Below are 25867 nucleotides of genomic sequence, written 5' to 3' on the forward strand. Positions count from 1 at the left end.
CTTTTTTTCTGACGCCCGTAGCACGCAAGGTAGACAACATAAGCTATTCTTGTTGGCGTCATTCGAGAGGCCAGTCTTTTGTCTTTCAAACATACCAGGCGCATTTGATGAATTCGCATACCGTTAAGCGCAAAAACTAAAATATCAAAGAACTGACTTTTTCGTCGTTGCCCCGGACTGCGGGGAAAGCCGAAAATGGGATAAATGATCTACGAGGAATGCCGACATTGATGTTTTGCCAATTTATCTCAAACTTTATCCAAAATTCATCAAAGCTGACACGCGTTTTAAGAGCTTGAGGACGCTTGGTGCACACTGGAAGTTAAAATTGTGTGATATAATAAGAAAATACCAGGTAAATCATTCCTTATAGGTAACAGGCCGTTGTGCCGGCTGAAAGTGTAATTTGTTTGACTAAAAATACGCGTTGCTATTCTAGCTCAGTAAAGTCCACGTAGCGTGCTTTAACGTGCGTAATTGCACGTTTTCGGCATTACCCCAGCCAGCCATACTTTCATTTGCAGATCCATAACTTTTAAACGTGCTGTATAAATTTCAAATAGGCAGCACACTTATGCAAAGACATGCTGAAGATTACTTGACCGAATTGGCCAGACAAACGGTAGCATAATGAGTAAGAAATGCAGCTTCAAGGGCGCATGTAGTACAAGGGAAACGTACCTTGAAAACGCTTTTGGCGCCCTCACAGCCGAAGTATTCCAAATGACGACTCGTAACAAACATGCGATAATTGAAGTCACTTAAGCTTCAGAGCATCACTGAGACGTGGCATCCATGTCGTACGGTTTTAGAAATATCTCGAATTTCGGCTTTGCCCCAACTCCGGCATTGCCCCAACTTCCCCTACCCTGGGGCACTTGACCTGACCTCAGAGGTCACCGGTTGACCTAGGACCTTAAAATCGGGTACCAATCTCTGCGTCTCGTAACGGCGCACACGCTCGTTTTTTCCGCGACGCGCTAGCTCCACCAGAGGCGAAACGGCGAGGGGGGGGTCGTACCCGCCCCCCCCCCCCCCTCGGCCGGCGCGTATGTAGAAAACCAATAGGTCCGGCGAGGGTTAAATCAATTTTTAGCAATTCTAGACCACGTAGCGCAAAACGGAGACCACCATTGAACTCCCCATGACGATCTGCATCAAATCGATACCCATTTTATGCAAAAATATCAACTTTGAAATTTGACCTAATTTGACCTGACCTTGACCTGACCTTGACCTGACCTTGACCTGACCTTGACCTGACCTTGACCTGACCTTGACCTGACCTTGACCTGACCTTCACCAAAACATAATCTCAACTGACCCCAAGGGCTGCCTGTCCTACATAATCGCATTTGGCATATAAAATGGACCATAAAACATGCATCACATGATATTTTTAATTTGCGACCCTCGGTGACCTGACCTCTGTGACCTGACCTGGCATCAATGACCTCAAATAGCAAAATATGTGTTTGACGCACATTTCCCCATCGATGATTTTCAATTAAATGCATTTTACTCGATTTTACAACGCATTTTTTGAAATGCCTGTAAACGGTGAAAATTCGACCTTTGACCTGACCTGTGACGTCATCGGTTTGACCGAGGTCAATGAAATTGGGTCACAAGGTAGTACCCCTTTGGGGCTATCCAACGCCGTTTGCCGCTTGTCGCTATGTTGCGTGGTTCTCGAGACCTTAGGGGGGGGGGCAAAATGCCCCCATCAGACCGCGTTGCTCGGCAGCCCCCTCAGGGCGCGGGTTAACCCTCGCCGGACCTATTGGTTTTCTACATACGCGCCGGCCGAGGGGGGGCGGGTACGACCCCCCCTCGCCGTTTCGCCCCTGGTGGAGCTAGCGCGTCGCGGAAAAAACGAGCGTGTGCGCCGTTACGAGACGCAGAGATTGGTACCCGATTTTAAGGTCCTAGGTCAACCGGTGACCTCTGAGGTCAGGTCAAGTGCCCCAAGGTACGGTTCAGTTTTTGGTGAATAACTTCGCAAAAAACGGCCGCAGAGCGCCGATTTTGGCAGCATCGTGTTCGTCTCGCTCAGGCGCGTCGAATGATATACTTTTTGTCCGGGTCAGGTCAACTTGGGGTGTTGACCTCAGGTCAAGGTCAGGTCAGCACCCCCAGGTCACGAAGTTGGTCGAAAGAGGTCATGTCGCATATCATTCGATTCGGCAGGTCTTCCTGAGTCCATTGGTGGCTTTCCCGACTCGCTAGCTCAATTTGATCAAGAGTTATCGACGAAAAACTAATATGACCTTGATGACGTCATAAATGACGTCACGCAAGGTCAACATTGCAAAAGTGACGCATCTAACCTTGCAAGGAGTGCATCAAATCACGATTCTGTGTGCTTGAGATAGTTGGAGATCATTCCCGGCGCCAGAATAGCAGTTTTCATTTTTCCCCATTGACTTATAATGGTGAGGTCACGAAAATGACCTGACCTCATATGACCTTTAGGAAAAATCCGAGATATACAAGTTGTGGGACTCATAATGGATACTAGATCCTGCAAGTTTCATTTCCCTGTGACATCTCCTCTGGCAGTGAGGGCGTTGCGAAGTTGCGACATCTGAAGACCGTGCAGAGGTTCACTTATGACGTCATAGGTCAGTGACCTGACCTGACCCAAAAATGCGGTTGGTGTCAAAAGATCCGGCTTGGATCAAAGGTCAGGTATGCCAAGTTTCAGCTCTCTATCGCCAGCGTGTTCGGAGCTATCGCGAAAAAACCCTATGGGGGGGGGCGGCACCCGCCCCCCCCCTCGGCCGGCGAGGGTTAAACGGTGTCTGATAGCCCTGGAAAAATTGTCGAGCGAAACCTAATTTTATTGACCTCTGGGTCTCCGATGACGTCACAGGTCAGGCAAAAGTAAAAACTATTAGCATTTTGGCTTGTCCACAATTTAGGCTCTGGCCTCCGGCTTTTGTTTACGTACTCCTTGATATATGCCTTAGATACTCTGAGGGTACCGACCTTGTACTTTGAATGTTTAGGGTCAAAGCCAGGTTATCCTAGGTCACGGAAACTTTATATCATGTATTGGTCACGTGACGCATGTTTTATGGTCCATTTTACTCAAAGATTTCGAAAACAATGTCGTCTGTGTCATTTGAGGTCAATTTCAGCTGAATTTGCCTGAGGTCAGGGCACTTTCAGGTAAAAAAGGTCAAATCTTGAACATGAAATTTACATTTTAAAAAAGGGGCTTATCAGATGTAATTTGAGCTCAGAAACACGATGGTGCTATTTATATTGCTGTCAGCTGTGCGATGTCAAAAACGTACTGAAAATGGATTTGAAAGATCTATACCTATTTATGAAATTTTTACTAAAATGCGTAATGCGTATAATGAGGGGGCAGAAGCTGTCCCCCTCCCGTTTTTCGCCAATAACTTCTAAACACGTTACGCCAGCGACGTCAAACTTTCAGTACCTACCGTATCATTTATTAATGTAACACGTTCCCTGAAAAATTGAGCGAAATCCGTCACAAAATTTTTGAGAAAATGACGTTTAAGTGACGTCATGTCCGCCATTTTCGCCTAAAAAAACGGCAAAATTTCAAACACCGCTAACATCTTCATTTTTAAAGGAATCAAGACGTAACAAAAAGTTATACGTTATTCTACTTTGTCTATCAAATTGCCATCCTGTTTTTTTTTTAATTTTCGATTTGAGCCCAATACCTATTTTTATTTTTTAAAAAAACTGACTTTTGGGGGAAAATCATAAAAAAATCCAAAATTCTGAACGATCGCCTTCAAACTTCTAGCGATTGATAAGAATAACAGTATGTACAAAATATTTATCTCGGAATTTTGATATCGGTGACCTAAGGTCACGTCAATTTTGCGACCTCTCCATTAGGGTAAGGTGCCTAATTAGCGACCCTTTCCGATTTGCGACCTACCTCCTTACAGAAAAACTGGCAGGAGAAAACGGGGTAAAAACATCGTCAAAAGGTCAGCCATACTTTGGTTATCAAATTAAATTATTTTACGGTTGTCGATGTTTCTGGTGGGACGTTTCAGGTGAGTTTAAATAAAAATGACGAGTTTCTTATCCAAAACGTGTGTGTTTGGGCCCTCTCTGATGAAAAGCGATGCACATTATCATGATGCATCTTTTTTATTCTGAATCGACATTCCTTTTTCAATTGATTGCGTTTTACCATAGTGAATCGCTTAACTGTGCACAGCATGGCGGTTAAAAATGTGTCGCAACTCATATTTCCTATTTGCGCCTGACATGGTCGCAAATAGCTCAAGAAGGAAAAGAAAGGGGAAAAGTGAGAAATGAAAATGAGGTGTTGCTGAAGCTAGCAATGTGTGGCAGGGGATGTCAAATGTTGTCACGGACTGCAGGGGTGCCGAATTCAGCGCGGACCTCGAATATCATACGAGATAGCCCGCAAAATTTGGGTTTCCGCCTTCTTTTCGCCTTCGGTGCATCACTTGATCAGTTTTTACTTACGTAAATGTGTTGGATAACCGTTCCTGTTCGAGTGATTGAGTGCTTTGCGTATAGGTTACCTTTTTGAGATAACATTTCATCTTTTCAGGCGTCGCATTTTTTGCCATTTTTAATATGGGGAAACCCATAGACTTATTAGCGACCCTCCCCGGTCGCTAATCGGGAAGCGTTCCCTATTAGCGTTTTTTGCAATGGTTTGCCAAAATGCTCACTACAAATAAGTTAGTGAATATTGGGGCAGAAAATGACTATATTTTAATAGAAAAATGAACGATCTCTCCGAAAATCAAGCCAGTAATACAGTGGCACCCACAGAGCGTGAGCAATGGCGGTTCAAATTAAGGGGGTCGCTAATTAGGCACCATACCCTACCTATAGGTACCTAAGTCAATGGGAGAAAATTGAAATGCGCCTCTTGTGGACGAATGGTGTTCAAAACCCTCTCAAACATCGGTTCATGAGTAAACATGACACACTGAATCGGAAAAATGCACCTGTGACCCCTCTGTGTGCCCCTGAGGTCATCTCAGGTCACAAACGGTCACCAGCAGTTTTTTGGCTCTAACTTTTGATAGAGACGTGCTAGAGCGATGAAAACACGTCAGATGTATTCAGCTCGATGATGCGGATCGACTGATATGCAACATGACCCTTTCCGGTCAGGTCATGACCTTGACCTGAGGTCAAATTTTAAAAATGACCTTTCAAGGTCAGCGAATAGTCCATTCGACGCGTCTCGACGAGAGGAACACGATGCTGTCAAAAGTAATGTCGTGGCTTGCTTGAATCAAAACCTATTGCCGAAAAGCTGTTTTTGGTGCAAAGGGCTATTTTTACAGTTTTTTGCTCTCTGGAGGCTAAACCGTTGGCCTGAGGTCAAATCTTAGGACAATACGCAGAAAGGCCTGTAAAAGGGCTATCGAAAGCGCTTTTTCGAGGCGCTGTAGCTCTATTGGTTCCCGAGTTAGCCGTTGGCAGTTCCCAAAATTGTTGAAATGGCCTGTACATTTGACCTTCGATGACCTCTGGCGACCTGACCTTTGACCTGACCCGAAAAATGACTGAGGTGTTTCCGTCATGATTTTTGACGCTCTTTCGAATACCGCTTATCGCGTGTCGCTATACGTGGCCCAGGAGCCACGTTAGACAGGGGGGTGTTCAGAAACCCCCCTCCCCCGGCCCGGCGCGGAAGTCGCGGAGCACCGGCCCTGCGCGGGTTAACAACCAACTTCAAAATTTGACCTCAGTTGACCTGACCTTGAACTGGCCTCAACCTGAAATTCATCCAGATGTGGTCCATATCACTTATTGAGTATGCCTATTGAATTCTATGAATAAAATGACCCATAAAATACGTGCGCACATGGCCTTTTCTATATTTCGTTTTTGGTGACTTTACCTGACCTTGACCTTGACCTTTGCATGATATTGTATGCAACGAATATTGTCTTGGTAGCCAAGAACACGTTTTGGGCACTCAGTCCCAGTCCATTCGTTGGCAACCACGGTGCAAGGCCGATACTGCAGAAACTTGCATTTTGTACACTTGACCTGACCTTGACCTGACCTCTGACCTACTAAAGCAAAAAAATCAGCTCTTAAGATCTGCCTTGTTGAGTGTTCCGATTGCCGTTTTCCCATCTTTCTACGACCATCGATTCGGAAGTTTGACAGGGGGCAGAATCTGCCCCCCTTCCCCCCAGCAGGGCGCGCGGGCTAAATAGCCCAGCGAGGCGCGGGTTAACAGAAACAGGTGTAGAATTAAACGAGCTACAACAAAAGCGGCCCAACGTCATTTTTAAACTTTTGCGTTTGAACCATCTGAAGTAAAAATTTAATTCGGTATTCAGTATGCCTACCTAGGCTAGTAGGTACCTACGAACTGCACAGAAATCCATTTTTCCCCAAACTTACCCCAAGACGTAGGTAGGGGAGACCCGAGAGGTATGGGCCGGTTTTCGGAAAAGGCAATTTTCTTCCAGTGGGCAGTGACTAGACCCGGTTTTTCACTCTGTGTACGTGAAATTGCCTTTCGCCTGCTAGATGTGCCTGATATTAGGCATCTGGGATCAACTATTTTATCTCGAGATAACTTTCAATAAATAATGCGTTTTTTCGATTCATCAAAATACACCGGGAGGTATGGGTCCGGGTGATATGGGCCGGTGCCATGTTTCATATTCTTTTCTCGAAAATGAGAACAATACTCGTAGCCGGTATCTACCTTGATCTCTCTTAGGCCGTGTTACACTGCCGAAATTTGGCCTCGACCCTGTCGCCGAATCACGTCGTGTAGGAAATCGGCGAACCGTTCACCGACAGAGGCGAACAGTTCGCCGACAGAGCCCGATTTGCAGGCAACGGAAGGGGGCCCCCCTAATCGTGCGCGGGTCGAAGCCGATCCATGATTCGGCGAACATCGCGAATGAATGGCGAATTTGTTGCGAATAGTCGGCGATACCTTGGCAACAAGTCGGCGCACGTAGCGACATGTCGGCGGTGACTCGGCGAGTGTTTGGCGATCATGTTCGTTTATCATAAGTTCGGCGAACGGCGACGAAATTTTCATTTTTCATGAAATATTCGTGGCGGTCGTGACGAACCGTAAAAGTCGCGCGGTGGGCACCGACTGGTCTGCGAAATGCCAAGACCGTGGAAGAAAGATCCCGAATCGGTTCGCAACATAGGATGACTTGCATATTCGTGCACATTCGTGTACCAAATTCGGCAGTGTAACAAGGGCTTTAAGCCCTTGTTTACCCTCGATGGTACTGAAAGTTTCGTCGCGATCGGCCGCTTTTTACGCGAGTTATTCGCGAAAAACCGAGGGGGTCCGTTCCACCCCCCCCCCCCTGTACGGGAGTCATAAGCGTCCTATAGGTATAGCATTAGCGCTATCGAAACTATCGGTGCAGCGAGTTCCGCAGCACACTTAGCACGGAATCTGCTTATCTGTTTACAGCCCTCATTCAAGTTCAATCTCGCTATGAGCGGGCGGGGATAAGCGACGGGCCAGGCAGGCATAAACTTCTTCCTTGCCTACCAGCGGATCCAGCCGTGACCAGGTCAAGGTGGTGAATAGAATCGTGCCCAATAGTTGAACGCACCGGTAGCAAATATGTTGCTGGTAGCGGGATCTGGGAAATTCGACATTATATGCAGTTTTAAGGTTGTAAAATTTATTTCTTAGAGCAAAGGTCAAGTAGACACCTTTTAGCTATTTAGGATCCCAGACGCCCACTGACTCCGCCTGTGGCCATGTCGTAGAGACCGAGACGTGACTCAGCAGATTGTCTCGCCAATATGGCACCCCAGGGTCAGTGGGCGTTACAGCCCGGCGCGATGGGGACGTCCAAGGTCAGCGCTGACGGAGATGGGCGGCGGCGGCGGCTGCAGTCGCACCGGGAGAGCGCAGCGGACGGGACCTCCGCCCGACAGCTGCAACGACACACAGATCCAGAGGTGCGGTGGAGCGACACCTCCCCCCACTGAGTGCGCGCTGACTCCCCCGAGGACCGCCGGTGACAGTTACCGGGGTTACATGAGCAAGTAAATGCGTATCAGGAACGGATTTTCCTATTCGCTCACCATTGTAGTCCGTTTGTAATGCGTATTAACTCTGCTCATGTAACCCCGAGCAATGAAGAGGTCACGGTGTGACAGAGCGCGCCATGTTGGAGGGTCTGCTGACGGCGCCGCTGGCGGCGCTCCGCTGGCTCTGCTCGCCGCTCCCGCTGACGGTAATAGTCCTTATCGTCGCGTTTGTTTACTATATGCTGACCAAGAACTTTGACTATTGGAAGTCGCGCGGTGTGCCTGGACCGCGACCATGTCTGCCCTGGGGAAACGAGTTCGGACCGCCGTTCACGAAGGTGGGTGAATTCGACAGCTGGCTCTATCACAAGCACGGAGGAAAGAAGTATTGTGGCTACTTTGAGCTCAGAAAGCCGGTGCTTTTCGTGGGAGATCTGGAGATGATTAAAGCCATCACTATCAAAGACTTCGACCACTTTACCGATCAGCGCGACCAGCTCGGAAATGATCTTTTCAAAGAGATGCTGATCATTCTTAAGGGCGCCAAGTGGAAGGAAACACGTTCCGTGATGTCTCCAACCTTCTCAGCTAGCAAACTAAAGGCGATGTATCAGCTGACACTGGATAACGCTCAGAATCTGCTGAAGTACATTAACGCTCAGCAAGTAGACAAGGGTGAGGTTGAGATCAAAGAAGCCTTCGGGAAATTCACGATGGACAATATTGCAGCTAGCGCTTTTGGGATCAACTGCAACTCTTTCACCGACCCAAATAGCAAGTTTGCGGCCATGTCGGCAAGTCTGAGTGACTTCGATCCACTATCTATGCTTCAATTCATTGTCCAGGGTGTCTCAGCAAAGCTCGCCGCCCTGATCCCCACGCCCGTTGACAAGGCTGGCGAGTTTTTCCGAAGCGCAGTCTTGAAGACGATAAGTCATCGCGAGAAGAACCCCAGCTCCACCCGCGACTTCCTCCAGCTGCTGATGGACACCAAGGACAAGGATGGCAAGCGGATCCTTTCGGACAGCAGCATCGTGGCGCAGTCGATCCTGTTTCTGTTCGCCGGCTACGAAACCACCGCCACGCTACTAACGTTCGCCGCCTACTGCCTGGCGCTGGACCAGGAGATCCAGCAGCGTGTCCAGCAGGAGGTCGACGACGCCGTCGAGCGTCACGGCGGCCTCACCTACGAGGCCGTCATGGACATGCCGTACCTGGACCGGGTGATCTCGGAGACGCTGCGTCTCTACTCGCCGGCGCCGCGCACCGAGCGCGTCTGCACCAAGAAGTACACGCTGCCCGGCTCGGACCTGGTCATCGACGTAGGCACGCTCCTAGCGATACCCGTGCTTCCCATCCACCGGGACCCGGAGTACTACCCGGACCCACTGCGGTTCGACCCGGACCGCTTCCTGCCCGAGGAGAAAGAGAAGCGCCACCCGTGCTCCTACCTGCCGTTCGGCAGCGGGCCGCGCAATTGCATCGCCATGCGGTTCGCGCTGTTCGAGGCCAAGGTGGCGCTGGTCACTATGCTGCGGGAGCTGACGCTGAAGCCGACGCCGCAGACGCCGCCACACCCGATGCCGCTGGATAAGAAGGCGTTCCTGGTGAGCCCGGAGGGAGGCCGTGTGCCGCTCTGCGCCGTCCGCAGAGAGTGAGGGGCCAGGAGGAGAGTCAACAGAGGCGGTCACCATCGGACGGCGTCGGAAGAGGCTGCTCGCAGCGGTCGGCAGTGGGATCAGCACTGATCACCGCATATTTGATAAAACTGACGGGAACAGGGTAGTTTCAGGGGCCTGATGCGTATAACCCAACGCTTGTATTATGACTTGGTAGCTCGGAAATGCCCTGGTGGCTTGTGAAATACGCTATCGACTAATGAACCAAGCTATCGTGATATCTGAGCCTGACATTTATCATATGATGATCATCTTTCTTCATTTACCAATAAAAGATTGCATTGCACTTGTGTGCCGTCTTCTTTATGCTAAGTAGGGGTAGGTATGCCTTTTCACATGTACGGCCCTCCAGCAAAAGAGTGGTTGGTTAGCCTATGTGCTTTTGGTGTAATATCTTTGAATGACAGAGACACTCCTGTAAAATGACTCAATATAAATGAGAAGAGGGTTCGTGCACACACTTCGGCAATGGTTATCAACAGCCATTAGGGGAGAGCGGGGCCAGTTGAAACACGGGGTCAGATGAAACATGGCTTTATTTTCAACATATATGCAACATATGGCGTTGCCGACACCACTGCGCATCCGCGCTCGACCACTTTCTTTGTCAACGGCGTTTGGGCGGCAAACGGACGGTAATTTTGATTTAACCCGCGCCCAGATGGGGTCTGCCGAGCAACGCGGTCTGATGGGGGGGGCCATTTTGCCCCCCCCCCTCAGATCTCGAGAACCGCGCAACATAGCGACAAGCGGTAAACGGTGTTGGATAGCCCCAACGGGGAACTACCTTGTGACCCAATTTCATTGACCTCGGTCAAACCGATGACGTCACAGGTCAGGTCAAAGGTCGAATTTTCACCGTTTACAGGCATTTCAAGAAATGCGTTGTAAAATCGTGTAAAATGCATTTCATTGAAAATAATCGATGGTGAAATGTTCTTCAAACACATATTTTGCTATTTGAGGTCACTGATACCAGGTCAGGTCACAGAGGTCAGGTCACTGGGGGTCACAATATGAAAGCGTCGTGTGATACATGTTTTATGGTCCATTTTACATGACAAATGCGCTTATGTGGGTCAGACAGACTTAAGGGCCAGCTTAGGTCACGTTTTGGTCAAGGTAAGGTCAAGGTCAGGTCAAGGTCAGGTCAAATTAGGTCAAATTTCAAAGTTCATATTTTTGCATAAAATGGGTATCGATTCGATGCAGCTCGTCACGGGGAGTTCAATGGTGGTCTCCGTTTTGCGCTACGAGGTCTAGAATTGCTAAAAATTGAGTTCAAAAATTTGACGTTATCAATTTTTAACAGTTTTTTCGCTATAACTTGGCCAAAAAAAAGAGTTATCGATCTAAAATTTGGTATGTATATCGAAGAGCGCAGGGACTATCTCATATATTCCGGTTTTTTTCGAAATTCGAAAAAATTTTGGAATTGTTTTGAGTTTTTCTAAAAAAAATCAATTTTTTTGATTTTTGGGGGTCAAAATCCAAAAATTTCGAAAATCCGAGATAGCAGTTTTGTAGCGCCGTCTTTTCTCTACACAACCACATAAAGAACTTTAAAATTGCTTGTTAACTGTAGAATTGGTGAGCGTTTCAAGATGTCATGTTTTTTGCTCATTTTTACTCGAACATGACCTCAGTTTGACCTCAATAACTCCTGACCTGAGGTGACCTGTGACTTGAAATTTTGTGTGAAGGTGTCAAATTGAAGTCCGGTAAGGTACCCAAAATTTGGCGGCGCTGCGCGCCGCCGTTTTCTCGCTATTTAAGAAAAACCACAGGGGGGGCCAAAATGGCCCCCCATCAGGGCGCGGGTTAACACTTGTTTTTGTGTTTTTGAGCGGCGTTTGGGAGAAATCGTTCTTATGAATATTTTGTGATATCTCATATATCTTTGTTTGCTGAAAGAAGAACTCCTGGCTCCGGAATAACACCTTATTTGGCCCTTCATTCAGCATGCTGCCGTCCCTCCAGCTCGTTTGACATGTGCTTTACGGCGCGTGCGAGATGGCGGGAGCGGATGGGGTCAATTGAAACGCTTCTCTGAGGGTCAGCTGAAACAGGGCCACAGGCCGGTTCAATGGACCCCGGTGACCTTTGCAATGGTTATTGTTTAGGGGCTGTAAACATTAAAGGAAATAGTCCACCTTTGAAATGAGCTTTTAAACTGAAATAGTAGTTTAATAGAGCTCAATTGTTGACCCCCTTTTCTCCAGCCTCTTGCTTGAAAGCACACTATATCCTGAGATATTTCTCATTTTTCTCACCCGCCTATTTTACCATAGTCTATGTACTTTATGTCACCTATTTTGAGGAACTTTGCACTTTTAGCTTTCCAACGACCTATTGAATGTAGCATTTGGAAAAGTAAACCGGACAAAATATCTCCTTAAGAAAGTAACCTTAAAGAGGAAAACATCCCATTGTTAAGGATAAGTGCAATTGACCCCATGGGCTGGTTCAATTGACCCTCGCATCGGGGTCATTTGAAACGGGCGTAGAGCTGTTTTATAAGCATGCGTTTGGCAGCAAAATATGTTTGAAACATAATTTTACACATCTTAAAATAAAGCCAAAAGAGCATATTTTTTCATGGCATTGTGCATTTTTCGATATGACAACTAGATCTCGCTGTGCATGTCATTATATAAAAAGTGGTTCAACTGGCCCCGCTCTCCCCTAGGCGTATTCATCAATGCAAATCGCTTATTGTGATGTTGGCAACCAACCACTTAATACCTGGAGAGCCGTACTTAAAACGTCATTGATAAAACCCATGTCATTTAACAAATTTATATCATTACCTGTCATTATCGTGCTGTCGATGTATACCTATCTTTGACTGCAGATAGAAGGATACATGAATCATCGTCGACTAGAGTGTAATTTATGCACGAAAATCCATTTGATTTGGACCATGGGACCTATTGTAACCGTTATAAGAAATATACCAATTTTGACATGGGGTTTTGGAATAAAATAGCAGTTGTGTAGCTTTGGCTGATATTTGCAGTTTGCACTAATCAGGAGCTTTTACGGCCCAATCATGTTCAGTGACCACCATAAGCAAAGATATTATTCCATTTCTCGTTTCGAAATTAGCATCTTTCGAGGTTTCTTTCCCATTGGGTCTACAGTGCAAGGATATTTCTATTTTGCACTCCTCTGATATGCAAAGATAAGAATATGTTATTTTTGCATCCCTCCGAGATGCAAAGATGGAGTCTCGACTCTCGAGGGTTTCAAGCATTCAAGTGATGGTGGGTCAATAACCGAAGCACCGAAGGTTGTTGTATTGAGACTTACAGGGTGCGCCATAAATAATTACTCATCGATAAATTCACCTTATTTCCAAATGGACTGGCATAGGTAGGCCATCTTTTGCATACTTATGTATCGTAAATTTGTATCCAATGACCAGTCCTGGCAATTGTGGGACCGATTCCCTTCTCTTATATCGTGGTAAAGAGCACACACGTTCGAGACCCGCTGTCATTCGGAGACGCGCTCCCCCAACGCGTCATAGCCCGGCCGCCGACCCAAATATAGCCCTTGGTCGGTGGACCGGTCGGTATCCTGTAATCACCGCTGCTCTGCGCCGACACCGACGCTGACAAACTGTACTCATTCGGAATACACCTCTCGGCCCGTTCGGACCTGTCTCTCGCCTTCGGTGCCTCCGCGACACAGTGTAGCTCATTCTGTATTTGCTCGTCCACTGTCTTTGCTACGCTAATGAAATGCGAGGTCGTCTCAACGCACATACGCCGCTCCTGAAATTCAGGAATCACCATTGGGCATTGGGTGTTGGCTGCTGAATGCTGAACACTCTTTGGCCTAAAAAATGTTGGGCACAATTTATCCCAGCAGCCCCATGGGCCTAGTCAACTGATATATCCTGCAAAAAAAGCCAGTCTACTTAGTCCTTGAGACACCGCAAATGACATACGGCGCAGCATCGTTCTAACATGAGTGATCGAGGAAAATAAGAGAAAAGATTGTGCGGCGGGCGCGTGCCATAGTGCCCTCGTGTCTCGGGCGCGTTGATTTTCGATGGGTACCTAAATCTTTATGGCTCACTTTATGTATGAATTAAAACAAACAGCTCGAAACGTTTTCATAAATAAAAACATTTGAATATAACATTTTAAAAAAGTATGAATAAATCTCTACATATAAGGGTCGGAGGATTTTCCATTGCTCACTCGTGGAAGATCGGATACATTTTCCCCGTGTGTTCCAGAAAAAAAACCTCGTCTCTTCGTCGCTCGGTTTTTCAGTAACCCGCTTGGAAAAGATATAGAGGAGGCGTTAGGCACGCGTCACCCAGCAGTGGCGTAAAGTCATCAGACCACATCATGGAACTGGCGACGGGCTACTTGACCCGCTCATAGCTGCAGCTGCAGTGGGGCGTCTAAAGTGCGGCGGCGCTGGGTGCCGTGCCGTTAGTAGGACGTCACTGGCGAGGAGTGGGCGTTCCGGCGGCAGCGGAGCGTCAGTCCCGTGTCCCCGCTCCGCGCGCCAGGATCGGTGCGGGCGGCAGCTCACCCGGGACTGAGCGGATCGTTGTGCGCGGCGCTTGTCGTCACGACCCTGTCGTCCGAGAGCGGAGCGCTGGCGACTCGGTGCCGTGGTGCTCTGCGGAGCGGAGTGAGCGCGCTCCCGGCCAGTGCGCCGCTCGCCGAGTGACCACCATGAGGTCATGGTGCGCGCCGTCTGTGCCGCCCTTCTGCTGGTCGCGCTCTCAGTGCAGTGCTGCTGCCATTCGGTGCGGGCGGAGAGTGAGCGGCTGACACGCGGTGCCGGCTTCTTGCAGGCACCGTCAATCCAGCACTCTCGAGAGTCCTCAGCGCCGTCGAGTAGTCACCTGACAGTGCGTTATCACACTCAGTCTTGTAGAACGGACACTCATGCCATCAGTGAACTAAAAGTATCCCATGAGGGTACGGGCAGTGATCAGTTCCGTGAATTAGTCGGCTCTAACAATTATGAAATCAATAGAGCCTTTGAACTTAGTGTGCAAAGAAGCCCACGTCCTCAGTACCGCCCTCGTTACGGCATCAGATCACACAGACTAAAGCGTGCAGTCCGCTGGGAACGTAGCAGAGCCGACGGCCAGCTCCAGGACAAGAGTGGCGCAGCACAGCGGTCGGGCAGAGGTCAGTCTGGGCCAGGAGACGCCCAGCGACCTCACCCGGCACCGTCAGAAGGCGCTGCCGTGTCTCCGCGCGCCGGCTGCGACTGTTCGGTGCTCAGTCTGCTGGGGCTGGCGACCAGTGGCGCGGCGCTGGGTGCGCTGGGCGCCGCGCTGGTGCAGCAGCTGGCCAGCGGCGGCACCGGTCGCAGCCAGCAGGCGACGCCGCTGGCCGCGCTGGTGCCGCCCCGGCTGCGGGCGGCGCTGCGGGTGGCACTGGTCGACCCGGACCGCCTGCTGAGTGTCACCTGCGGCGCGGCCGGCCGGCTGGCTGAGGCGGCCCGCAGCCCGGTCTCGCTGCCGCGGCCGGCGGCCGGCGGACGCAGCATGCTGGAGGAGTGCGACTGCTACGGCGGCATGCTCGGCTCGCTGGCCGGGTTTGCGGCGCTGGCAGGCGCCATAGCCTTCGCCGCCACAGCCGCTGTACTTGCGACGACGACGACAACAACGACAGCAGCGCCGGCAGGGGCGGGAGGACGGGCGGCGAGTCTCTTCGGCAAGGAGACAGGTAAACGGCAGTGTGAAATGGGACGGGAGGGCGGGCAGGCAGCGGGTCGGGGTCTCCGCGGCAGGGAGACGAGTAAATGAATGCACCACAGAGATAGGTACCGATCAGGGCGATCACCATGTCGAATGTTACGCCACTGCATCGGCGGATAGGTATGCATATTGAATAACATTCACTTGTCGGATCAAATCCAAAATGAGGTGTGCAGGTCACTGTTATAAGCACTCGACCCAACAATTAATTAGTAATACTGGTAAAATTTCCTTCCGACGTTGTGGAGCGATTTTGATGCCCTTGAATTAGCACGTGACACGTGCCGTGACGGTCACCCAGGTGCGCAATATCCTCAGGAATTGCTGAGTTATAGGTACGCATTCCTAGTCAAAATTTCACAATTTTCTATTTTTCAAATCCATTTTTCAGTGCGTTTTTGACATCGTAGGTGCAGGATATAAATAACACCATCGTGTTCCTGAGCTCAAACAGCATCTGATAGTCACCTGTTTTGTTGAAAACTTTCATTTTCAAAATTTGACCTTTTTTACTTGAATTAGTGACCTGACCTCAGCTAACTGCGACTGAAAATGACCTCAAATGACTCAGACGATACCTACTGTTTCCGAAACCTATGAGTTAAATGGACCATTAAACATGCGTCACGTGACCGATACATGATATAAAATTTCCGTGACCTAGGATGACCTGGCCTTGACCTGAAAAATTCGAAATAAATGTTCGGTACCCTAAGGGTACCTATCTAAAGCATATACCAAGGGGTGCATACTCATAGAAGTGCGTAAACAAAAAATGAGCCTGATCGGACTTGTTAGCCGGCGGCCAGAGCCTAAATTGTGAATAAGCCAAAATTCTGATAATGTTTGCTTTGACCTGACCTGTGACGTCATCGGTGACTTCGAGGTCAATGAAAATAGGTTTCGCTCGGAAGTCGAGCGTATCGAGCGTATCAAGCGGTCGAGCGTATAAGAGGGAGGGGGTCCGTTGGACCCCTTGCCGTTTCGCCCCTGATCGAGCTAGAGCTTCGAGGAAAAACGAGCGTGTTGCCCGTGACGAGAGGAAGCCGATGATAGATAGGTACCCAATTTTAAGGTCCTAGATCATCGGTTGACCTTCCAGGTCAGGTCAATTACCCAAAAGTCGGGAAAATCGGGCCTGTTAGAATATGGTAGTGTGGCTGCATATGTTTTTTTCGAGGTGCTGATCACGAATATCATGTTAGTTTTGATCACAGATGATGTCTTTATTCATTTAGGCCAGGTCGGATCACGTCAGGTCAGGTCAACCAGTAGGAGTCCTGCCGGGTACTCGTAGGATGAATCAACCGCGTCTTACGGCTCCACCAAAACTACTTCGTAAATGTTCAAATGGCTGCTGAATTCGAATTCAGCTCCAAAAACTAGTCTATAAGCATGTAAAACTCGAATAAGTGAACAAGGTCATCAAAGGCCATTGACCTGACTTGACCTTCAGGTGACCTTTACACTCACCCTAATGTACCTATGGGAGGAATATCATATCACGTGTTTGAACGCTTCACACCACGAAAGACTGCAAACGCGCGGCTAACGCGAGCCGACATACGCCGAATCACGATTCCGGCCAAACAGTCTGAAAAAGTGGGTCACACTCACAGGTCCTGGAAAAGTGGGTCATAGGTCAAGTCACAGGTCACTTGGGTCAGGGTCAGAAATTTTCAGAGTAGGCATAAAATTGATTAACGCGAGGGTACTAAAGGTTTCGTCACGATCCGCCGCTTTTTACGCAAGTTATTTGCGAAAAACCAAGGGGGTCAGCTCGATCCCCCCCCCCTATACAGGGAAACGTTAACCCTCGCCGGCACAGAGGGGTTGATGCACCCCCCCCCCCCAAGGTTTTTCGCGAATAACTCGCGTAAAAAGCGGCCGATCACCACGGAACTTTCAGTACCCTCGCCTTGATCAATTTTACACCTACCCTAAAAATTTCATGACCCTGACCCAAATGACCTTTGACCTGTGACCTCTTTTCCAAGGCCATGTTTGGCCGGAATCGCGATTCGGCGTATGTCGGCTCGCATTAGCCGCGCGTTTGCAAGCTTTTCGTGGTTTCAAACGTTCAAACATGTGATTTGATGTTGCTCCCATTCATTAGGGTGGGTGTCATGGTCGCCTGAAGGTCAGGTCAGGTCATTGACCTTTGGTGACCTCGGTTCACTTTTTCGAGTTTTAGGTACATGTTTCTAGGCTAGTTTTTTTAGCTGAATTCGAATTTAACAACCATTTGAACATTTACGAAGTTGTTTTGGTGCCTTCGTAACATGTTACGAAGCTGTCAGAGGCGGATGACAGGTACTACGAATACCCGTCACGACCCCTACCGGTTGACATAGGCGGAGGGGGCACCGGGCACCGTGCCCCCCCCCCCCCAAAAAAAAAAGTCGGCAAAGGTGGACCAAAAGTCGGCAGTGCCCCCCTTAATTGAAGGTGTTCCGCCGCTACTGCCGGTTGACCTGACCTGACCTGGCCCGACCTGGTCTAAACGCTTATCGAAATCATCTGTGATCAAAACTAACACGACTGTGATCAGCACCCCGGAAAACCCCTTAGCAACCACACTTTACGACTTTCTAACAGATCCCGATATTCCCGATTTTTGGGTCATTGACCTGACCTGGAAGGTCAGCCGATGACCTAGGACCTTAAAATTGGGTATCATTGGCTTCCTCTCGTGACGGGCAACACGCTCGTTTTTCTGTAAAGCTCTAGCTCCATCAGGGGCCAAACGCGAGGGGGTCGTACCAACCCCCCTTGTGCCGTCGAAGCGAAGGACTTAAAATGGCCTGTGCCGGCGAGGGTTAAGTTGACCTCACCCTAACAAAAAAGTATACCACTCGACGCCCCTGATCTAGACTAGCACGAAGGTGCCAAAATAGCGGTTCTGTGCCCATTTTGCGAAGTTATTTACCAAAAACCTAGCCCTTGCCTTGGGCCAGTTGACCTGACCTCAGAGGTCACCGTTTGACCTGAGACCTTATGATCGGGTACCAATCGCTGCGTCTCGTAACGGGCGCACACGTTCGTTCTTCCGCGAGGCTCTAGCTCCATTAGGGGCGAAACAGCGAGGGGGGTCGTACCCCCGCCCCCTTCGGACCTTCCCCTCGGTATGAAGAAAACCAATAGGTCCGGCGAGGGTTAAATTAAAGGCCTTCAAGCGCGGAATTCTTGTTGTGGAATATTTGCTTCCTGAAACCCCTGAAGGCCGAATGTCGCCGCTATCTCCGTGAAAAGGTCCTATCGCCCGAGGGCAGGAAATAAGCCTGGATGCAGGTGACTGACTGATCGGTACGGCAGCCGCTGAGTTACGGGCTGCATTCAGGGCCGGGAGCGTGTTATGCAGACGCGGTAGTCTACATCCAGACTTCCCATGATATGTGGACAGTCACTGAACTCGATAATGGGTACCTACAGTCTGCATTCAGGCCACCGTGTAGTGCGGTACAGCCTAAATTCAGGCGACCGTGTAGTGCAGTACAGTCTACATTCAGGCGACCATGTTTTGCGGCACAGTCTACATTCAGGCGACCGTGTAGTGCGATAGGTACAGTCTACATTCAGGCGATCTGCATTCAGACGATCTTGAATTGTGCGGTACCGTCTGCATTCAGGCGACCGTGTAGTGCGGCACAGTCTACATTCAGGCGATCTTGTTGTGCGGTACCGTCTGCATTCAGACGACCGTGTAGTGCGGTGCAGTCTATATTCAGGCGACCTGTTGTGCGGTACAGTCTACATTCAGGCGATCTTGTTGTGCGGTACCGTCTGCATTCAGGCGACCGTGTAGTGCGGTGCAGTCTACATTCAGGCGATCGTGTTGTGCGGTACCGTCTGTATTCAGACGACCGTGCAGTGCGGTGCAGTCTATATTCAGGCGACCTGTTGTGCGGTACAGTCTACATTCAGGCGATCTTGTTGTGCGGTACCGTCTGCATTCAGGCGACCGTGTAGTGCGGTGCAGTCTACATTCAGGCGACCGTGTAGTGCAGTACAGTCTACATTCAGGCGACCGTATTGTGCGATACAGTCTACATTCAGGCGATCTTATTGTGCGGTACCGTCTGCATTCAGACGACCGTGTAGTGCGGTGCAGTCTACATTCAGGCGACCGTGTAGTGCAGTACAGTCTACATTCAGGCGACCGTATTGTGCGGTACAGTCTACATTCAGGCGATCTTGTTGTGCGGTGCCGTCTGCATTCAGACGACCGTGTAGTGCGGTGCAGTCTATATTCAGGCGAACGTGTTATGCGGCACAGTCTGCATTCAGGCGACCGTATTGTGCGGTAACGGGTTATCTGCATTTAGGCGACCGTGATGTGATGTGCGGTACAGTCTGCATTCAGTCATTTAGTATGTTCTACGACTCCACATTGATCAATCAGTCGTGAGGTCTAGTCTATAGGTATTAGGTATTCAGACGTTCCGCTCTTTGTTTTAAAAAGTCTTCATTCCGTGGAACACTTCGCGTCGTTGACAATCGACGAGCTCAGTCTGTCATTGACGAACTGCGAATGGTAGCTTGAAAGTCGCAGGAATTGCAAAAGGTATCTTCCATTTCCGATGCATCAGTTTAGTTGGAGTAGGTGAAAGTGTCTAAACCAGTAAAAATAAGCAAATGGATCCTGGACGGCAATTACCAACAAATCAAATATCAGAATTAAAATATCACCAAATATAATTCAAATGCGATTCTTATGCGGTTCTGGAGTTAACTGGACCATCCTCATCCACCCTTAGGAGCGGTGAGCTAAACTATGTTAAGCTGAGTGCTGACACTTTGTGTTGAACAATGCACTGTCGTTGCCGTGCCTAACCGAGTGCTGCTGTTGCTGGCTGGCCGCAGGCTGGGAGGTGCCGTCCGATTGGTTGGCCGCCGTGGCCCGGACCAGCGGCGGGGGTGACCCACGGCACGGCCGTGGTGGGAGCTGTCCCGCGCAGCTGCTCTGCCGGGGACTGCAGAGTCTGGACGAGGCTCTCCCCAATGGAGGTCTACAGGCTCGCCTAGCCAGGTGAGGCTCGGGCAGTAGAGGTTCTCATGGAAGGGGGACGCGCACGGTTCCGGGAGCTATACGTCCCCGCTATGTCCCCGCGCCACCCTCCGCTGCGTGTGGGTCACGCGTGTGAGTGCGCTGGGTTCGCATCAGAGCGGGACATATGACGCACTTTCAGGGTAGTTTGCCGTGCTGCGGATATGCGGTTGCAGCCGCACGCCAATGCGCGCCGAGCTCATTCGTCACGCGCGAGGATTTCCACTAATACCTATTCCCTACGCTTGGAACCATCCACAATAACACGACGGGAGCTTAGTCACTCATCCGGCTTGTCTGAACGATTAGGTGAGCTTCTGCTAATCAGTCATCACATTATTTTTTTTTTTTTGTATTCCGAGGAAGACGGCAATTTTTCATCGATTTCGTACGCTGTGGGTGGAGCGAACCTGTGTGTCCCCCCCCCCCGGTGGGGCTGACTATGTGGCGTCGTGTGTTTTAGTCTGCCGGCGTCCTGGCTGCTGGCCCTGCTCACCAGTGGCGGAGACGGGGCGGCGACACTGACGGCGCAGTTCGCCACCTACTGCCGCGTGCTGGTGGCGTCATCAGAGGCAGCGCGAGGCGGCGACTGCCGCCGGCGGCGCGTCTGCCTTCTCCGAACCGTGACGCTCACTGACCCCTGACGAGAGGACGCGAGTCGCACGCTGTGCAGTGTGCACCGTCACAGCGCATACCTGTGTTCAAACGCACTGTATAGGAACTAATATATGCAAACGTACAAACCAAGTGTTACAATACAACATGCTAAAACGTGGACTAAGAACTTGAAGAGTGACGATCACTGATGATTGATCGCCGGTCTTATCGGGGTTTCTTGTTTCCTTAGATGATCTGCAATAGACTGGTAGTAGGTATAAGTGCGATTGAGAAGTATAAAAGAAGCTTAGTGTGAGTACAAAAGGTGCTCTACAATTTCTTCTATATTTGTAGCTGCCGTGTGATTCTATGTACCTAGTAGGTATCGTGATATCACTGTATCCCAAGGCGAAAACTGAAAACCGAAGACTTCCGAGTCTCGAGAGCTACGTTGTTTCACCATGGCCATGAAAAAGACGATCGGGCATGTAGGTAGGTATCTAACTCCAAAATGGGTATAGGTAAATTCGCCTTTAAATCTCTGAATCAATTCATTTTTGATACAACAGTTCTAATGTATGTATAATGTCCGTTCAGTCCGACCTCTGCACTGCGCTGTGCTGTCCGACTCTGATCAGTCCCGCGGCCCGCCCGTCCCGAGCGTCCTCTGCCGTGTCCGTGCCGGCTCGCGCAGTGCAGTGCGGGTATGCAGATGGGCCGGAGCCGGAGCCGCTGCCGGCGGGGGTCAGTCGCGGCGCTGAGGCGGAGGGGTGCGGTGGGTCGTCTCAGGGACGCAGTGCGACGCTCCGTGAGACCAGAGAGGGAGATGACAGCGCGACGCGGTGCCCACCTGCCGACCGGAAGTACGGCGAAGTTGGCTCCACTGTCGCTGCTGCTGCTGATGGCGTGTCTGCCAGGCTGCTGTCGGCAGCTGGGAGACAACAGCACCGACCGGCCCGTCAGCGGTGAGTGTCCAGTGAGGACCAACTACAGTCCCAAGCTTGTGGTCATCCTCTCGGCGGTAGTTTACTTTCTGGCTATTGTATCCGATTGTACCCGTGCCATCAGTGTGCGCTAAAGAGCTGAGTTTCGCGAGTCAGCACTGAACGGAACAGTTTACCAAAATTATATCGGTCGACGAGCGACTCTTCCGCGTTAATTTGCATACATAACACAGCATATCAGCTATTGAGCCCGTCCTAGGCGGCTTGGCCTCCTTCGGGCCCTCTGCAGTCCTCATATTTAGACACTTTTCATCTACATGTGATCCAAAATTATCGAGGCACACAAGACCACATTTGGAGTTACTTTTATATAATTATGCAGCGCTAATACCTACCTATGTCCATTAGCGTGCAATGTTACGGAATGAGATTGCATTGGTGTGCATGAACATGTAACGGATCCTTTTCCGGACAATTTGTGCGAGTGACTGCATTATGCATTACCACAGTGCGAGCTACGAGGCTGCGTTGCTGCGCAATAGATGGTTTGACCTCTTGTTTTTCACGGCAGGCTGCGTGCCGCGGGAAATCCCCGCCAGTGCGGCGTCTGCTTGGGTCGGCGCCCCGCCGCCCGATGACGCATCCGGGACGGTGACGGCCGGCGGGCAGCAGCAGTGGCGGCGGCGGCGGCGAGGGCTGCTCATCAGCGACACAGAGTGCAGTCTCGAGAACCTGTGCGACCCCAGCGCCCGCCCGCGCGTCTGCTACTACAACGCCGACATCTGCGACGGCGAGCAGGACTGCAGCTCGGGCCGGGACGAGCTCTTCTGCGACGAGTGCCTGTGCCCGTACGAACGTGTGGACGGCGTCACAGCGTCTGTGCCTGACAGCGCGGTGCGCTACTGGATCGGTGTCAACCTCAAGGGGTGCGCGCGCGCCTGCAATGACATCGAGTCGGGCTGTGTGGGATTCAGCTTCAACGCGCTGAACGAAGGCGAACATCGGTGTCGGATCTTCTTTCAGCCAGGCTCGTTCGTGGCCAGCAACATCGGCGGGAGCTTGTACATTCGCAACGAGCCGTCGACGCCGCGGCTGGGGCGCGGCGGCGCGGACGCGCTGCAGATGGCGCCGCCGGCGGTGGACTGTTCCCGGTCCGATGTGCGCCCGTGTCCGTCCGGTAACGGCCAGTGCGTGCCGTACAGCCAGCTGTGCGACGGCGTCCAGCAGTGCTCCGGCAACAGCGAGGAGTTCGGCTGCCCCCTCTACCTGAAAATATACTCTCGACTGGATGGCAAGACGATCGGATCGTACTCGAGCCCGCTACCGGCCGTCAGTCGAGACACCTGCGCGGCCTACTGTCTGTACCACTCCACCGAACACCCAAAATGTCTGTTCTTCGCGTACCGCAGCTCAAATCGACAATGTCTGATCGGCTGCAGCTCGTGCGGCGACTCCCCTCAAGTCATCGACGAGACTGGATCAGAGTTCTACTCGGTGCACGTTGCAGGGACGGCAGCGCTGGCTGCCGCCATTGTGGACTTTGGCGCTTCGCCGAGTAACAGGGACGCTGCTAACTTTGAGAGCCTGCGTCCGACAGTTCACCAACTGACCGAGTCTCTGAAGACACTGGGCATCTCCATCCCCGACCTTCGGTCTTCCGACGCCGTCTCAACCCTGCTGAATCCGACTCGCACGGCGGTGCCATCGGCATCCACTATCGGCCCGGGAAGCGTGCCTCGACCTCCCCCCAGGAGGAAGCCTCCCGGTAATCAGCCCAACAGTGGTCAGGCTCAGGACCAATTTTTCGGCAGGCCGCCGACGCTCGCAACACCAAACAACTCCCCCACCGCGCCTTCCAGCTCCTTCAGCGGATCGGTGACACCGGCTGCCGCTCCGACTGCGACCCCTCAGCTGCCGGCTCAGAGCTCGCAGCTGTTCGCCGACTGCGGCCGACGGCCTCTGGACCCTCTGTCGGCCAGAACCCAGCTGCGTGTCATCCCGGCCGGCCGCACCTCCAACCGCGTGGTGGGCGGCGAGCCAGCCACCTACGGCACGTACCCGTGGCAGGCGCAGATCGAGCTGTACAGCGACGCCGGCCACTTCGAGCACCACTGCGGCGGCGCTCTGATCAGCGAGCGGCTCGTGCTGACGGCGGCGCACTGTCTGGAACCGGCGCGAACGCGACTGCAGGTGAAACTCGGTCAGCACGACCGGCGCGACGCCAGCGAGCAATTCGAGCAGACGTTTGCCGTGGAGAACATGCTCAGCCACCCGGGCTACCGGTCAGACTCGGCGAGCGGCGCCTCCGACGACATCGGCGTCATGAAGCTGCGGCTCCGTTTCGGCCGGCCGGTGGTGTTCAGCTCGCACGTGCAGCCGCTGTGTCTGCCGAGCGGGCCGCCGACAGTCGGTCAGGAGTGCCACGTCTCCGGCTGGGGCAAGACGGACGCGGGGCTGCCCGACTCGCCGCGCTCGGCGGCCGACGTGCTGCACGGCGTGGTGGTGCCCGTCATCTCGGACACGCTGTGTGCGGTGCGCGAGCTGTACGGCGCGCGGTTCGCGGCCGGCCGGATGCTGTGCGCCGGTCACCTGGCCGGCGGCGCCGACTCGTGCCAGGGCGACTCGGGCGGGCCGCTGGTGTGTCCCGGCGGCGACGGACGCTGGCAGCTGGCCGGCATCGTGTCGTTCGGCGAGGGCTGCGGCGCGGCGCTGAAGCCCGGCGTGTACACCCGGGTGGACCACTACGTGCCCTGGATACGCGCGGTGGCGCAATCACTGGGCAAGTGAACGGAGAGACAGGCGGTAGTGCGCAGCTGATTCTGTTACGCCTTGGCGTACTCCGCTTTCGCCCATAGAATGGTTCGAGATGATATGCCCGATGAGGAAAGGTATACGATTGTTAAGTGGTTCGAAATAGCATATTGGCCTGTAACGAGATCTCCTTTGTCAATACATACCCGATCATCCTGTTGTTCAAATTTTTGTACAATGCATTCACGTTATACAATACTACCCAAACAAAAGCAGTGTATACCTATTCTCGTAAATATATCAGTTTACGGAGCGGAGCAGCAAAAATGGTTTTATCTGATACCCACCGCCACCGGAATTTGAGTCATTAGGTATATTTGAACTTTGAAGACGTTAGGAATACTAGAACATCGGTAGAAGGACTCTTCAAAACACCTTCACTGTCCACCCATACAACAAACAAGGCGTACCTTTATATAGGGCAATCGGAAAAGAAAGTTTACCTAAACGGATTTTGTTGAAACGCTCCACTGAGTTGTTGACTGTAGGTATGCCGGAGTTTGTAAACCTCAGTCAAGGTCACTGACTCTCCGTGAGTCTACGCAGCGTCGCCAGCGCGGCATCCAGCACAGTGAAGGCGGAGAGGCCCCAGAACAGGCCGACCAGACCGCCCACGTAGGCGGCCACGTCCCCTTCGGTGACGGCCAGCCGCTGGCGAGTCTCGCGCATCATGGGCGGCCAGCTGAGGTGCACCCGGACCGTGTCGGGCCGCGTCAACAGCGGCGTCACGCGCGCCTCCTCGACCAGACGCACCTGCTCGAACCGGCAGTTGGAGGGACCGCGGCAGCGCTCCACCAGCCGCTGGCGCCACTCGGGACCGTACGAGGCCTCGCGCAGCGCCGCCTGGGAGCCGAGAGGGCACGGCGGCAGCGCGCGCACCTCGGCAGAGGCCATCCAGTCGGCGCGGCAGCCGGCGGTCTCTGCCAGCGCGCGCTGCATGCAGCTTCGCCGCCGCTGCTGGCTGGTGAAGCCGCACGGCGCGCTCCGCCGGCTCACCGTTTCTGAAGCCATCATAGTCAGCTGG

The 25867-nt window shown here is 51.6% G+C and overlaps 3 protein-coding genes across 3 annotated transcripts; all 3 read left to right on the forward strand.

The window, feature by feature from the left end:
- The first annotated feature begins 7833 nt into the window (after positions 1-7833).
- Positions 7834-21247, forward strand: LOC122374642. The gene is made up of 4 exons (XM_043353501.1): positions 7834-7953; positions 14527-15412; positions 20308-20473; positions 20955-21247. Exons 1-4 carry the CDS (start codon positions 7834-7836, stop codon positions 21133-21135), a joined length of 1353 nt encoding a protein of 450 aa, XP_043209436.1. The 3' UTR covers positions 21136-21247.
- LOC122374648 (cytochrome P450 9e2-like) lies at positions 7873-10005 on the forward strand. Its single transcript, XM_043353521.1, has one exon. It carries the CDS (start codon positions 8163-8165, stop codon positions 9681-9683), a length of 1521 nt encoding a protein of 506 aa, XP_043209456.1. The 5' UTR covers positions 7873-8162; the 3' UTR covers positions 9684-10005.
- A 564-nt stretch (positions 21248-21811) lies between the features above and the next one.
- LOC122374647 lies at positions 21812-25010 on the forward strand. The gene is made up of 2 exons (XM_043353520.1): positions 21812-22053; positions 22604-25010. The coding sequence occupies exons 1-2, from the start codon at positions 21915-21917 to the stop codon at positions 24817-24819; spliced, it is 2355 nt and encodes a 784-aa protein (XP_043209455.1). The 5' UTR covers positions 21812-21914; the 3' UTR covers positions 24820-25010.
- Positions 25011-25867: the final 857 nt, after the last annotated feature.

The sequence above is a fragment of the Amphibalanus amphitrite genome, unplaced genomic scaffold (assembly GCF_019059575.1).
Source record: "Amphibalanus amphitrite isolate SeventyFive unplaced genomic scaffold, NRLGWU_Aamphi_draft 001687F_arrow, whole genome shotgun sequence".
In the NCBI taxonomy this organism is placed as follows: Eukaryota; Metazoa; Arthropoda; class Thecostraca; order Balanomorpha; family Balanidae; genus Amphibalanus; species Amphibalanus amphitrite.